Source organism: Bombina bombina, chromosome 2, assembly GCF_027579735.1.
Source record: "Bombina bombina isolate aBomBom1 chromosome 2, aBomBom1.pri, whole genome shotgun sequence".
NCBI classification, from domain to species: domain Eukaryota; kingdom Metazoa; phylum Chordata; class Amphibia; order Anura; family Bombinatoridae; genus Bombina; species Bombina bombina.
Window position 1 is genome coordinate 244,459,067 of NC_069500.1, and position 15,867 is coordinate 244,474,933.

At 37.3% G+C, this 15,867-nt stretch overlaps 1 protein-coding gene across 1 annotated transcript in view; it reads left to right on the top strand.

Annotated features, from left to right (window-relative positions):
* Positions 1-15,867, top strand: part of LNPEP (leucyl and cystinyl aminopeptidase) — a 538,618-nt gene that overhangs the window by 214,601 nt on the left and 308,150 nt on the right. Inside the window, exons 3-4 of the mRNA XM_053701508.1 lie at positions 8,491-8,629; positions 12,714-12,845. Coding sequence (XP_053557483.1) covers positions 8,491-8,629; positions 12,714-12,845 — 271 coding nt within the window. The remainder of the gene's footprint in view (positions 1-8,490; positions 8,630-12,713; positions 12,846-15,867) is intronic.

A 15,867-nucleotide genomic window follows, 5' to 3' on the forward strand; every position in this document is an offset into this window, starting at 1 on the left:
GGGGTAGCCAATCGATTTGCCAAAATTTTGGTGAAAAGTTTGAGGTCCTGATTTATTAGTGAAATTGGCCTATAATTTTGACAATATTGTTTGCATTTCCCCGGCTTTGGGATAATTGTCACCCTCGCAGTCAATATATCTTGTGGTATGTCTGTACCTTGCAAAATATTATTAAAAATAGTTACTAGATGTGGTACCACCGATTTTTGAAGATCTTTATAAAAAGAGCCTGGGAACCCGTCCGGGCCCGGGGCTTTATTTCTCTTTAATCCTTTAATGGCTTGGTTTATCTCCTGAATTGTTATAGGTGCATTAAGCAGATCTAGATCCTCTTGGGGGATTTTTTTTAGTGAGCTACTCTCCAGGAACCTATCTAATTCTTTTTGTTTATCTACTGCAATATTGGGTTGTGGCAAGTTATAGAGTGAGTTGTGGTAGTTGGCAAACTCATTAGCTATCTGCAGGGGATCATTGGTTACTGATCCATTTGTTAATTGTATTTGTGGGATGGTGGAGCCTCTGGTCATATCTTTTAATTTATTTGCTAATAATTTGTCAGGTTTATTACCATATGTGTAGTATCTTGTATCGACTGCTTTGAAGGAGGAGATTGCCTCTTTATCAAGCATTAGGTTAAGTTCCTCACTTTTCTTTTTTAATAATTTAGTTAGACCTCCCTTAGAATTTCTCATTATTTGTTCTCGAATCGTGGAAATCTCCTTCCTCAATTTTTCTAATGCGGAGTTATATTGTTTTTTAACTTTAGAGGATTCAGCTATAATCAAACCCCTAATCGAAGCTTTCAGAGCACTCCAAATTATGTTTGGATTAGCTGTGGAACCCTCATTTATTCTCATGAATTCATCGATGTGCTTCTCAATTTGTTGTTTAAAGACTTCATTTTGAAGTACTTTGGGGTGTAGGGTCCAGGATCTTATTCTACCTGGATTTAACACTCCTTCTAGATCTAATGTCATCATGTCATGGTCTGACCATACGCAGCTGCTTATAGTAGCCTCTGTAACTAGAGGGAGTATGATTTGACTTATTAAAATTAAGTCGATTCTAGAGCGTGTGCCATGTACTGATGAATAGTAGGTGTATTCTTTGGCTCCTCTATTTACTGCTCTCCAGCTGTCTAGTAAGTTGTGGTCTAATAATAAATCTCTTAAGATTTGCTGGTCTGGGGTCTGTCTTCTATTCTTTTGTGGGTCCGTTGTTGTCCTGTCTAATTTATCGTCTAAAGTCATATTAAAGTCGCCCCCCATGATTATTTTGTGTCTTTTCCAGGATATTAGCAGCTTACTTATTTTGGTGAAAAATGGCCCTTGGTGATCATTAGGAGCATAAATGTTCACTAACAGAATTGGTGTATTGTGTATCAATCCCCTTACTATGAGGTATCTCCCCTCCTTATCAGTGATTATTTCTTCCTCCTTAAAGTTAAGAGAGGCATGTAGGAGTATAGAAACACCACATTTTTTCTTTTTATTGATAGCATGATATTTAATAGGGAAAAGTTTATCCCAAAATTTGGGTGTCGTGGTGGAGGTGAAGTGGGTCTCCTGAATCATCACTATGCTAGCTTTTTGAGCTTTATACTCTATAATGGCTTTCTTTCTTTTTATATTGGAATTAAGGCCCCTGGCATTATGTGAGATTATCTTAATCTGCATGGTAACTTTTTATTTTTAAGCTGAATAACATCTAGGAAACCTTGGTACCTGTAGCCTATACGGGCCGGAGATTTTATTTATTTATTTTATTTATAAAATATTTTACCAGGAAGGATACATTGAGATTTCTCTCGTTTTCAAGTATGTCCTGGGACCTTTGCACACTAGGAGGATACCTTCATATTTGGAGTGTCTTAATGAACCTGTTTTTCGTGACTGTTGTGCCTGAACCTTTAGAACTGAACAATAAAACATAAAACAGTTAAATATAACATTCAAACTGGGTGCCACAAACTGCACCTGCGAAATTTTTGACCTTCTGGTCAGTATTCAACTCTGGAATAGTCATGTTATAACTTTCTTATTTTCTATAATCTGACATTATACCTTGAGGGAGAAAACATATCAGCAAAAAGAGAGTGAAGGATAGAGATCGGTATGAAAGTAAGAGAAAAAGAAAAGAATAAGAGAGAGGGACAATACATTTTTCCATTACAGCTCGTGTACTAATGTATCTTTCCATTATACCTTATATCCAGTCCAACTGTGTGAGGTAATGTTCAAACTCTTATGGATCTTCTCACCCTAGTTCCATAAGGATGTAATCAGATATTATACCTTGAGGGAGAGAACATACCAGCAAAAGGAGAATGAAAGATAGAGATAAGTTGAGAAGGTAAGAGAAAAAGGAAAAAAGAAAGGAGAGAGAGACAATACACTTTTCAATTACCATTCGTGGACTAATGTCTCCTTCAATTATACCTTATACCTAGTCCAACTGTGTGAGGTAAAGTTCGTACTCTTAATGATCTTCTCATCCTGACTCCATAAGGATGTCTTCTTCAATGGACAGGAGGATTCTCCTCGCTGTTGGAGTTCTGGTTCATTGGAGGGTGTAGTTGGTCTTGATTTTTTTGGGTTACCTTTTTTAGTGACCATAGTCCATTCTCTCTGGGGTGGTCTTCTCGCTGTCTGCTGTGTGGACTGCGTTGTGGGTTCTTCCATTGTTATATCCAGTTTGTTGAGTGTCATTTGTCCCTCCTCTAGTGACGAGCAAGAATACAAGGTATTCTGGCGAGTAAAGATCAACTTAAAGGGAAAGTTCCAGCGGTATCTTATTTTCTCTTTGTTAAGTGCTTCTACAATCGGTTTCATTTCACGTCTTTTTCTCAGTGTTATGGGAGATAGATCCGTATATATTTGGATATTGTGTCCCTCATAGGGGATCGACTTAGCTTGTCTTGCTGCCTGCAAAATCATCTCCTTGACATGATAATAATGTAGTTTAACTATAATGTCTCTGGTTTTGGATTGGGAGGGTCTGGTGAGGGCTCTGTGGATTCTATCGAAGAGCAGCATGTTGATTTCTGTATCTGGAATTAGTTGGTGGAATATTTTCCTAACATCCGCTTGGAGATTTTTGTAATCTTCTGGGAGGTTTCTGATTCTCAGGTTTGATATTCTAGATATGTTTTCTAAGTCTTCCACCTGCTCTTCAAGCTTTTTGATATATATAGCATGGTCTAACAGGGTGTGTTTGATCTGGGGAATCTCTTCCATGATATCATCAATTTTGTTTTCCAATTCTGTTGTCCTTCCCCCTATTTCTCTTATGTCCTTTTTGAGGTCATGTATTGCTGTTTTCAACTCTTCATGGAAGAAGGATTTGATCTGGGTTAACAGTTCATTGTTTGGAATATCTTTTCCTATTTGGCTATCCTCTTCTGTTGATTCTACTTCAGTAGGTAGCTTTGTTGGAGAGGCCGCTTTATCTATGAGTTTAAGTTTAAGCTGCGACTTAGATAAGCAGTCCTTTACTGTTTGGTTCCTGCTTTTCATCTTGGAGAGTGACCTCTTTCAGAAAATATGTTATAGAGTTAATCTGAGTTGCAGATATATTGAAAACATGACCCCTGTATTTTCCTTTGCTCACCTCGCCTCCCTTTCCTCCTCCATCCGTTTTACAAAAACATAAGTTAGTTGCTGGGCAGCATTTTAACAGATTATAACTTCATTGTCTCTGTAAGACTACTCCAGGTTGAATTTTTATAAGCTTAACCAAACATTGCAGAGTTTAAATCTTTTTCTAAAGTGCTGAAGGTATTTTTTAGTATCCCAGGGCCTTACGTTCCAGTGTCCACGTGACCGCTTTTACCACAGATATTCTCGCTAAAAGTGTCCCACTCTCGCCTTGATGAGGTGCAGAGTCAGGTTAGTGAGATGTGAGATGTTACCTGCTGTGGCAAACTTAGAACTACTTAAGTTAAGAGCCCTGAATCTGTTATTAGTGACTTCTCATGCTCATTGCCTAGTTAGGCATATAGTTAATCAGTCTGCAGCTTTTAGATGTTATATGCTTTGGGATCTTCCCCCAATATCTTCTCTTTATATTGTAGAAAATGAGCCAGTTTATAATGCCCACTCACTCTCAATGTAAAATTTTGTGAAAGATTGATATATTGAGTGGATGTACAGTTCAGTCTTAATAGTGATGATGTATCAGAGAGAAGAAAAAAGAAATGGCGATTTTCCCGCCACTCACCCTTATGTTGTTGGTCCCTGATGTAGTCTCCAGAGCATATATGTGATTTCCAGAAGCTCTTTCCACCTTCTTTTTGTCTGATCTTCTCAGTCTTCACTTCCCAGCAATGACTCCTGAGGCCTCCCTCACCTCCTCTGATGAAAAACCTTCCGGTAAGCTGCTCACCTTTTAAAGCTTAATTTTGGCTTGCTGCATCTAAGCCAAGGGTCAGATCTGTGTAGTCTGAGAGGTCGGGTGGTTAGGAGTTTATATATGATTAATTTGGCCCTTTGCTGTTCTGTCTCCGGTCCGGGGTAGGCCGCATCCCCAGCCTTTCCTGATTTTCGCCTGGTCCTGAAAATCGGATCACTCGAAAATGGCTTAAAAACGCCTGAAATTTGTCCTGCTGCCTCTCAGTAGTATTTGGAAGCACACAGGACCAAATGTGCACTTCTATTTGGGACCAAAGAACTTTGAAAACACTTAATTTTATTCTCTTAGCCCAGAGCTCCAGCTAAGTGCTTCTTTCCTGCTTGCTGGCTAGCTCCGCCTCCAGGTAAGTCTAATTTTAAGTTTCTTCTACAAGATACGACGAGTCCACGGATTTCATCCTTACTTGTAGGATATTATCCTCCTAACAGGAAGTGGCAAAGAACACCACAGCAGAGCTGTATATATAGCTCCTCCCTTCTCTCCACCCCCAGTCATTCGACCGAAGGTATAGGAAGAGAAAAGAAAAGCTAAAAGGTGCAGAGGTGACTGAAGTTTTAAAAACAAAAATATAATCTGTCTAAAGATGACAGGGAGGGCCGTGGACTCGTCGTATCGTAGAAGAAATCAATTTATCAGGTAAGCATAAATTTCCTTTTCTTCTACTAGATACGACGAGTCCACGGATTCATCCTTGTGGGATACAATACCAAAGCAACAGGACACAGGTGAACGTGAGGGACAAGACAGATACCTAAACGGAAGGCACCACTACTTGAAGAACTTTTCTCCCAAAAATAGCCTCAGAAGAAGCAAAAGTATCAAATTTGGAAAAGGTATGAAGGGAGGACCAAGTCGCAGCCTTACAAATCTGTTCAACAGAAGCATTGTTTTTAAAACCCCATGTGGAAGCCACCGCTCTAGTAGAATGAGCCGTAATTTTTTTCAGGAGGCTGCTGTCCAGCAGTCTCGTATGCCAAACGGATGATGCTTTTCAGCCAAAAAGAAAGAGAGGTAGCCGTAGCTTTTTGACCCCTACGCTTTCCAGAATAAACAACGAATAGGGAAGATGTTTGACGGAAATCCTTGGTCGCTTGTAAGTAAAACTTCAAGGCCCGAACCACGTCCAAATTATGTAACAGACGTTCCTTCTTAGACGAAGGATTAGGACACAAGGAAGGAACAACAATTTCCTGATTTAATATTCTTATTTGAAACAACCTTAGGAAGGAATCCAGGTTTAGTACGCAAAACCACCTTATCAGAATGGAATATAAGATAAGGCGAATCACATTGTAACGCAGAAAGCTCAGACATCCTTCGAGCAGAAGAGATAGCAACGAAGAACAAAACTTTACAGGATAAAAGCTTAATATCCATGGAATGCATAGGTTCAAATGGAACCCCTTGAAGAACATTGAGAACTAAATTAAAACTCCATGACGGAGCAACAGGTTTAAACACAGGCTTGATTCTGACTAAAGCCTGACAAAAAGACTGAACGTCTGGGACATCCGCCAGATGCTTGTGTAGTAAAATTGACAAAGCAGAAATTTGTCCCTTTAAGGAACTAGCTGATAATCCCTTCTCCAATCCTTCTTGGAGAAAGGACAAAATCCCACAAGTAAGGATGAATCCGTGGACTCGTCATATCGTAGAAGAAATAAATTTATCAGGTAAGCATAAATTTCCTTTTTTTTACGTTTTTGTAGTAACTGTAGAAGAAACAAAGTATGAAACATAGAAAAAGTAAATTTTTAAAAGATTTAAATATTACAAGTTTTTTGCGCATTTTTGTGCATTTTATATTTCAGAAATGCTTATAGTGATCACTTTTACTGTGCTTAGAACATATGTAAATATGACCCATGCACCCACATTTAAACACTGCTCCTGCGCAGAGAGCTAGTGGTGGCATGTATTCATCAGCAATCAAGTCATCGCTTATGCAATATATACTTTCTGAGGCGTAATATTTGAATTCAGAGTCACAAAACAAATGCCCATTAGCACTGTGCATGGTAAAACCTATTCTGTAAACACTGCTAATTTTTTGTTTAAGCATTTAGCAGGTGCATTGTCAGGGTACCTAAGAAGTAACATTGAATAAACTACACATGTCTCACAATTTAATATTTCATGTCAGCTAATGTCTCCCCTGACACGAGTTGAATGGGCCATGGCCACAACGGACCAACCCCCCTTTTCATGATTACAGAACATCAGAGAACAAAAGGGACAAACATTTGTGTAGATAAAAAGGTAGATCTCTTCAAAATAATTTTATCACATGGCACCCTCAGGTTTGAATGCCCATATATGGGTTTCCTGTCTAAAAAGCGGAATTCACTACAGACCACCTGTGAAGACAACAGGCATACTGTCTGTAATGACTTTTTGAAGCTCAGGAAGTGTAGTAATTAATTAGCATATGCATGATATACAGATAAGTATTCATTACTAGGCTACAATACACATAGCCGTCTAGACTCATGTTACAGCTAACATATGTGAAGTTGAAAATACATAGGGAAAAAGAGTCATTTGAAATGAATGGTTATAATTTTCAAACTATTCCAAATGCTTAAATATATATGTGTATATAAATATATTATATATTACCTTATTTTAAAATATATACCATAAATAAATTATCCTGTGTTTTTCCAGGAACCTATAAGCATTACTGGGAAGGACCATGTGTGAAGATGAGATTTCTAAATAAGTGCAGATACTATAAGTTATCATATAAATACTCCTCTATATATAAAATAAGATGGTAACTGGGAAATTAAATATATATCAGTATATCTAATGAACTGATATACAAATAAAGTCATATGTATATATACCTATTATTGGGTTATAATACTAGTCCACTCATAAAAATGTGATTTTTAAACGCATCTGTTAAAATTGTTATAGGAATATACTCATGTTTGGTCTCAAATAGTACATTTTCAATAATATTAAATGGTCCCATATATATTGAACATATAATTTATTAATGCTGGAAATTATAGGTGTGTTTAATGAACATATTGAGGTATATATCAATTAAGCTGTAGCAGTAATGAAAATGTCTTTAAGGCTTATGTTGCCCTCCGGTGGTTTATGCGAGAATTGCAACCAAAGGGGATTGTAGTATCAAATAACCATATGCATTCTCAAAGAACCAATGAAATGTTCAGCACCGATTGGAGCGTATCCGAATGTTCACCAATGATTAGAATTAAAAAAAAAAAGTGGGATTTATCACGTGATATATTCTCTTGCACTGGAAAAAAAAGGTCATGCTGCTTTCTTGGTTTACAGAAAGCAAAATTGAGCCTAATTTTATTTCCAGAAATTGCGAATACCTTTCTTATGTATGATGGTGAATTGGATTAATCTGAAAAAGCTGAAACTCGCAAATTGGTCTAGTGGTAATGTATGGAGTTTTGTTATTCAATATTTTAAAACAAAGACATTCATTGTTGCTACAGTATAATTGAAGCTGGTAATTTATAGAGGTACTTTGTATTTTAAATGTATTCCCATTGGCCTGTATAGCTTAGAAATAATTATATTGATGCTAAGTTAATTTATTGCAAGGAAAAATAATTTGTATTTTGGTATTTATAAGTCAGTCTTACTTATTGTGAAATATCTTAGATTAATTGGCATATAAATTGTGGGCTAAATAGTTTAATTATACTTTTTTATTATTATTATTATTATTATTATCGGTTATTTGTAGATACTTTTCTGAAAGTTATCTTAGATTTATTGAGATTTAGTAAGATTTGTGTGAGGTATCTTGTTATATTGTTAACTAAGCATTGGACTAAGAATTGTTGGCTATTTATAGACTGTTCTGGTATTCCCATTTGTGGTAATTTTATTAAGTGATTCATTGTGAGTAAGATTTGTTCTGTCCTGCATTACTGCATATTAGATCGGTTTATCCAAGACCTCTCATTAATTCCAAAATTAATAAAATAGATTAGCCTTGAATAATCTAGGCGTTAAAAAAAAAGTGTTCTCACTTGAACTTTATTATTTTAATTTTACTTCTCACATTTCTTTTGTTCTATTTTGTAGGTGTCTTGCAGCTACGCAGTTTGAGCCGCTTTCAGCAAGAAAAGCATTTCCGTGTTTTGATGAACCAGCTTTTAAATCTGTATTTCAAATCAATATCAAAAGGGATGAAGATCACATTTCTCTATCAAATATGCCAAGAGTAATTTTTTCTTCTTTTTTTGTTGGCTATGTAAATGTATAACATTTTTAGGTATTAAATAAATGTTTGAATTTTTAAAGTGTGTTTGACGTTGAATATATAAACTGTTAATTATCTTAAACTGAATGAAGAAAAAATATGGTATATTTCTTCTTCAAGAGTTTTTTTTTCCCAAGTGTTTTTTGCTGTCTGTTTTTCTTTCGGAAAATGATGATGGTCCATGGTCCTCCATATGGGATACATTTCCTGCCACTAGGAGGAGGTCAAGAACCCATATCAGAGCTTAAAATCCCTCCCATCTGTCTCTTAGTTTTGTTCTTGGCTTCGTAGGAGTTGGTTAAGAATAGAGGTGCTTCTAGCTACTTGATTATGGATTTAAATTTGGGAGCTCAGACCTATGTGAGACCCAGAGTCCCTGGAAAGTATCATTCACAAGGAAGACAGAAGAGAATCTTCACAGCAGCTGAATAATACAGGTATATAGGAATACCCTGTTATGTGCGTTATGTGCACCTGATTTCCCTGGGACTTCAGCCATAACTACCCTCAGGTGTCGCAGGGACTCATCCTTCTCCTGAGGGACACAGGTATTTCCTACTGCAATCCTCTGCAGTACTCAATACCTGCACTAGATGGGCTCTCTACTGGATACTGCTGCAGCTGCATTGACAAGAATTTGACATGCCTGGTAAGCCAGTGGAGGAGTGCTGCATAAGGTAAGGGACTTTACACAGCATACACACAGCCTAGAGGCTATTTGTAGGTACTCTGACACAGGTACAGCATACAAGAAAAGGTTATATTTTCAGACACTCAGTAGGGTGGTTTTGCAACATAATAAAGTGGGATTGTCCTCTACAGCTAATCCCAAGAGAGTAAGGTAACAGGAAAAAAGTAAAGTGCGCATAAAATAGCAACCACACCATTCAGTATGGGGAAAAAATAAATAAATATATATATATATATATATATATATATATATATCAAATTTACTGGGTTATCTCAGAGTAAAATACAGACAGTAAATAAAAAAAACTAAAATCACAGAAATAGACCACCGGTGGTTAAAAAAATAATTGAAATACAATATCTATATGTAAAACATTCACAATATATAAAACATTCTACAGATCAGCTTATAAAAACAGGGAACAAGAGTCCACAGTTATATCCAGCTTATAGAAACTTGTGTAAGAGTGTTGGAAACCGGATTAAACTTGAATTACGGACAATCTTCTGGCTCTTCAGCCCTGGCGCCTATTGAATGAGGAAAAGTTTATCCGTTTCAAAGTTGGACAACATCACGGCGGTGGCCTACATAAATAATTAAGGGGGTAACCGCAGTCCACTGCCCATGCAGGAAATGTCTAAAACTCTGTCTTAGGCAGGGAGGAATCATTGCTCCCTACTGGAAAATCCCATACCAGGTGTGAATAACTGGCAGGGGGATCATCTCAGCAGTCAATCTGTCCATCCAAGAGGGTGGTCTCTCCATTAGGACATTTTCGATCGCTCAGTGATCAAATGGAGCTTTCTTTTCTTGGTATTCCTTTAGGATTCCTAGAATCCTTCAGTTTTTACAGGATGGCCTTGACAAGAGTTTGTCCGCAAATTTTCTAAAAGGTCAAATTTCTGCTTTATCTGTTCTTTTTCATAGGAAGTTGGCTAAACTTCCTGAGGTTCAGACTTTTGTCCAGGCGTTAGTTACAGTTAGGCCAGTTGTGAAACCGATTTCTCCACCCTGGAATCTGAATCTAGTTCTTTCTTAGTTTAACGTATAGCCGATGCATTCTAATGATATCTACTGTTGTCAACCTTGTCTTGTGATTTTTCCATTTCTAATTATTCACAAGGAGAAGGCTGTACTTTGTATTAAATATCATTTTCTTCCTAAGGTAGTTTCTACGGAAAATACCAATCGAGAAATTCTTTAAGCTACTAAAGATTTCAGAAAAATTTATAGTTTGGTTTTTCACTACTCATAAGGGACAGAAAGCTACTAAGGTGTTGTTCGCCTCTTTGCTCAAAGAAGTGATTCACAGGGCTTGGCAGCGGGAAAGTTGCCTCCTAAGCGTATTACAGCTCATTCTACAAAAGCAGTTGAAACATCGTGGGTATAAAAAAATAAAATAAAAAATGTGTCTTTGGAGCAGATGCAACATGATCTTTTCGGCATTTTTGTTTTCAAATTTTATCGCTTTCATATTTTGCTTTTTCACAAGCAGCTTTTGACAGCAAAGTCCTTTAGGCCGCAGTGATGGCTAAATAGGAACTGCCAGAAAAATTGTCCCACCCTTTTTGTAACATAGACAATCTGCTAGGGTATTATTATCATATGTTATGGAGGACTATGGACCATCATCATTTTACAAAAGAAAACAACATTTATGCTTACCTGATACATTTTTTTTTTTTTTTTAATAATGATAGTCCTCAGGTCCAGCCCATTTCAATGTTTGGGCAACAGTTCTAATGACACCTCTACAGACCCTACTTTGTCTTTAATACCTATATGTTTCCTATTCTCTACTCGGCTATACGTTAAACCAAGAGAGAGATGGGAGGTGGGAGGGATTTTAAGCTCTGAAATGGGTACTTTACATCCTCCTAGTGGCGAGAAATATATCCCATATGTTATGGTGGACTGTGGACCATCATAATAATTGATCAGGTAAGCTATTATAGTAATGGGTGAATTCAGAACTCATGTTAATTTTGTTAGCTTTAGATTTGCTTTTTATTTTAACATATACCTCAGTTTTATTTAATATTTTTAAGTAGCATTCACCCCCTTAATTGATAGATTTCCATTTAGTTTTTTTCATAAAATTATCCTAAAGCCACTATTTTTTAATAACTGTTTGAATGTAATTATTAAACAATAGGCTTTGTTTGATTGTAACTGCTTAGAAGATGTGTATATATATATATGTAAAAGAACCATTAAATACAGTAGAATTGCATAATTAAGTGCGCAATAAAAAGAAATTTCAATAACGCATAGGGGTCAATTTATCAAGCTCCATATGGAACTTGATGCCCCTTGTTTCCGGCGAGTCTTCAGGCTCGCCTGAAACAGAAGTTATGAAGCAGCGGTCTAAAGGCTGCTGCTCCATAACTTGTCCGCCTGCTCTGAGGCGGCGCACAGAAATCAAGCTGATCAAATACAATTGGGTTGATTGACACCCCCTGCTAGCGGCCGATTGGCCGCAAATCTGCAGGGGGCGGCATTGAACCAACAGTTCACAAGAACTGCTGGTGCAATGATAAATGCAGACAGCGTATGCTGTCGGAATTTATCGATGTGCGGCGGACATGATACGATACATCGTATCATGTCCGCTCGCACTTACATAAATATACCCCTTATTCTGAATTTCAAATAAGCAGTACATTTTTTGCTGACAAATTTTATATTGTTTCCCATTTTTTAGCCCCCTGTATCACATGGCAGCCATCAGCCAATCACAGACTAGTAAAGTATATGTAGGCAGCTGGTGTCTCAATGTGCATATAAAAAGACTGTGCACAATTAGATTATAGAAGTAAATTGGAAAGTCTCATAAAACTGCATGCTCTGGGGCCGATTTATTAAGTGTTGGATGCTGTAGCAGATCATGTCTGCCCAACATCGCTGAATGCCGACAGCATATGCTGTCGACATTTCACATTACACAAGTAGTTCTGGTGAACTGCTTGTGCAATGCCGCTAGCAGGGGGTGTCGATTAACCCAATCGTATCCGATCAGGCTGATTGCTGTACGCCGCCTCAGAGGTGGCATACGAGTTAAGGAGCAGCGGTCTTAAGAAGGCTCACATGGAAACAGCTGCATTAGGCAGCATTCGGCCGATAATAAATCGACCCCTCTGAATTATGAAAGTTTTTTTTATTTTGTCTTTAGTTTCCCTTAGAGAAATGTTACTCAGTGAATCCTCCTATAATGTAAAATGCGCCTTGGGTGTTTGTGCTATAATTCCGTAGATGTATATTTGGCAGTTATTCTTCTCTCACAAGATATTAATTCTAGCTTGGATTCTGAATAGAGTCTCAGTGTATATAATAACTCATTTTCTTATGCTTTAGACAAACACAAGCAAAACGTCAGATGGTCTTTTCCTGGATGAGTTTGCTACGAGTGTAAAAATGAGTACCTATTTAGTTGCTTTTATTGTTGCTGATATGAAGAGCATTTCTAAACAGACGGAAGATATTTTGGTAAGTACTTGAAAGCTTTTTATCTTCATTAACCATTTTAAAACTAAATATTGAATAACAACTATGAAAGGGCAGCATTTAAAGTGATAGTAAACTATGCTTTAATGGAACAGCAAGTTATAAATGTATCAAATGCTTGTGTGACACTTTATCATGGAAGCCGAAGATATATATATATACAGTGTATGTATATGTATGTGTGTGTGTATATATATATATATATATATATATATATATATATATATGTATGTGTGTGTATGTATGTATGTATGTATGTATATATATATATATATATATATATATATATGTGTGTGTATATATATATATATATATATATATATATATATATATATAAAATCATCCAAGTAACTGCACTCTCAGGTCTTTTCAAAACAGGTTCTTTTAATGGAACGTTTTCGGGGTTCACAACCCCTTCATCAGCATAAACAAACAATCAAATGTCACACAATATATAGTATATCAAAACAGTGTCTCACCAAACAAATTTGCTTTCAAAAGTGCGCCAAAATCGAGTGTGGAACGCATCTTGCGTTCCACCGTGATCATGTCAACCGGAAGTGATGTCACTTCCGGTTTCACGACATGATGAAAACATATTAACATTATTTTGTTTAACAATAAATAATACATAGTGGTGTGCCCTCAACTTGTCAAAGAGGCAATCAAAAATAGTATCAATAAACGAAAATGTTTGCCAGTGGTCTTTACATATCAGATTCCGGTGTATCTAGATCGTCATCGTAGCCATAACTATGGTTACGAGACATCTGTAAGTGAATAAGTGAGAAAATATCACTTGTGCAACAAATATGTACACTGACATGTCTGACTACTAAAGTTTTAGCAATATTCAATGTCATGTGCATATAGGTACATTAAAACAAAAAACTGAATATATACATAAGCAAAAAAAATAAACTTACAAGGTGGCAGTGCTTGCTCAGACTTATTATCAAACCGTATAGCCATGCGCATTGCCTACTGCAAAGTATACATACTTTATACAAGCAGTGTATCCAAAAGAGCGTGCTGTAACCTTGTGCTGTTACATATTGCCCTAAATGTAACTATGTGTATGTAAGAGATGTACATTAACTATTCTGCGAAAAATTCGTAATAATAGAAGTCAACTTAAGCCTGATTAAACGTACATCTGTACTCCTCAGATATATAACCCACTGTTACAAATTTACTAGATGCAATAGTTGAATCTCCAAAGATTCCACATTTGGTATATTAGGACAAGACGCAATATACTGAGTCGTGACCATCATAGCTGTGCCTCAGTTCCCATATGTAGTAAGGTGCCCCAAAGGTGAAAAATATACATTATATGGTATATGTACATATATCAAGGCAATATTGAGAGATTAAAATGTTATGACACTTCAATATTTCTGATAACAATGTCCAAAATGTAGATGACTCCTTGTGGACACATAAGGACAGTTCTTCAAGATGTTATGTGGCTAGGTTGGTATAGGTCCCAAAAAAAAGGTGTAAGGTGCGAGATTGAGTAACTTCACCTTAGGGACCAGGCTTCCACACACAGGGATGGGGGATACATCCCTCCACCCTGGTGTGTCGTAAGTCCCCACCCCACACCCCTCAGAAGGGCCGTGGGGTTGGGGGCTACACGTAGCCACAATGACCCCAGGTTATACCCCAAGTATGTAGCACGATCCTATACACTTAAACAAGGTTTTTAAAATCTGGGGTGGTGTTTAAACCGCCTGGATGGATAGTCCCCAACTTAAAAATCCATTGGGCTTCCCTTTTGAGTAGTATCTTGCTCCTATCCCCTCCCCGGTCAAGTGGGGGTATATGGTCAATGAGGACGTATCTGATTGAAGATACCGGATGGCCTTGTTTAGCACAATGACGTGCAACTGGTTGGTCAGAGTCCCCCTGTTTAAGTGCCGATCTGATCGCGTGCCTATGATTTGCCATACGTTCCCGTAACGTGCCTGTGGTTTTACCCACATAGAAACTAGAACATATATATATTTCTCTTGTTAAGTGTAGTCAGTCCACGGGTCATCCATTACTTATGGGATTATATCTCTTCCCCAACAGGAAGTTGCAAGAGGATCACCCAAGCAGATCTGCTATATAGCTCCTCCCCTCACATGTCATATCCAGTCATTCTCTTGCAACCTAACTAAAGATAGGTCGTTGTGAGAGGTCTGTGGTGTTTTTAAACTTAGTTTATTTCTTCAATCAAAGTTTGTTATTTTAAATGGCACCGGAGTGTGCTGTTTGTTTCTCAGGCAGCATTAGAAGAAGAATCTGCCTGCGTTTTCTATGATCTTAGCAGACGTAACTAAGATCCACTGGCTGTTCTCGCACATTCTGAGGAGTGAGGTAACTTCAGAAAAGGGGAATAGCATGCAGGCCCCCCCTGCAAACAAGGTATGTGCAGTAAATTATTTTTCTAAGCAATGGAATTGACTGAGAAAATACTGCTGATACCAATGTAATGTAAGTTCAGCCTTAAATGCAGTGGTAGCGACTGGTATTAGGCTGATGAGTGTGTGTACACTGAAGTATTTTTCTAGGGAATGGAATTTGACTCAGAAAATACTGTTAATACTGAAGTAATGTATGAGCCTTAACTGCAGTAACAGCGACTGGTAGCAGGCTTATTAATAACACTTCATAACTTTTAAAATGTATGTTCAAAATGTTTACTGGCATGTTAATCGTTTTTGTGAGGTACTTGGTGATAAAACTTATTGGGGCATGATTTTTACCACATGGCTAACTTTTGTTTCTCCAACATAGGTGTGTCCGGTCCACGGCGTCATCCTTACTTGTGGGATATTCTCTTCCCCAACAGGAAATGGCAAAGAGCCCAGCAAAGCTGGTCACATGATCCCTCCTAGGCTCCGCCTACCCCAGTCATTCTCTTTGCCGTTGTACAGGCAACATCTCCACGGAGATGGCTTAGAGTTTTTTAGTGTTTAACTGTAGTTTTTATTATTCAATCAAGAGTTTGTTA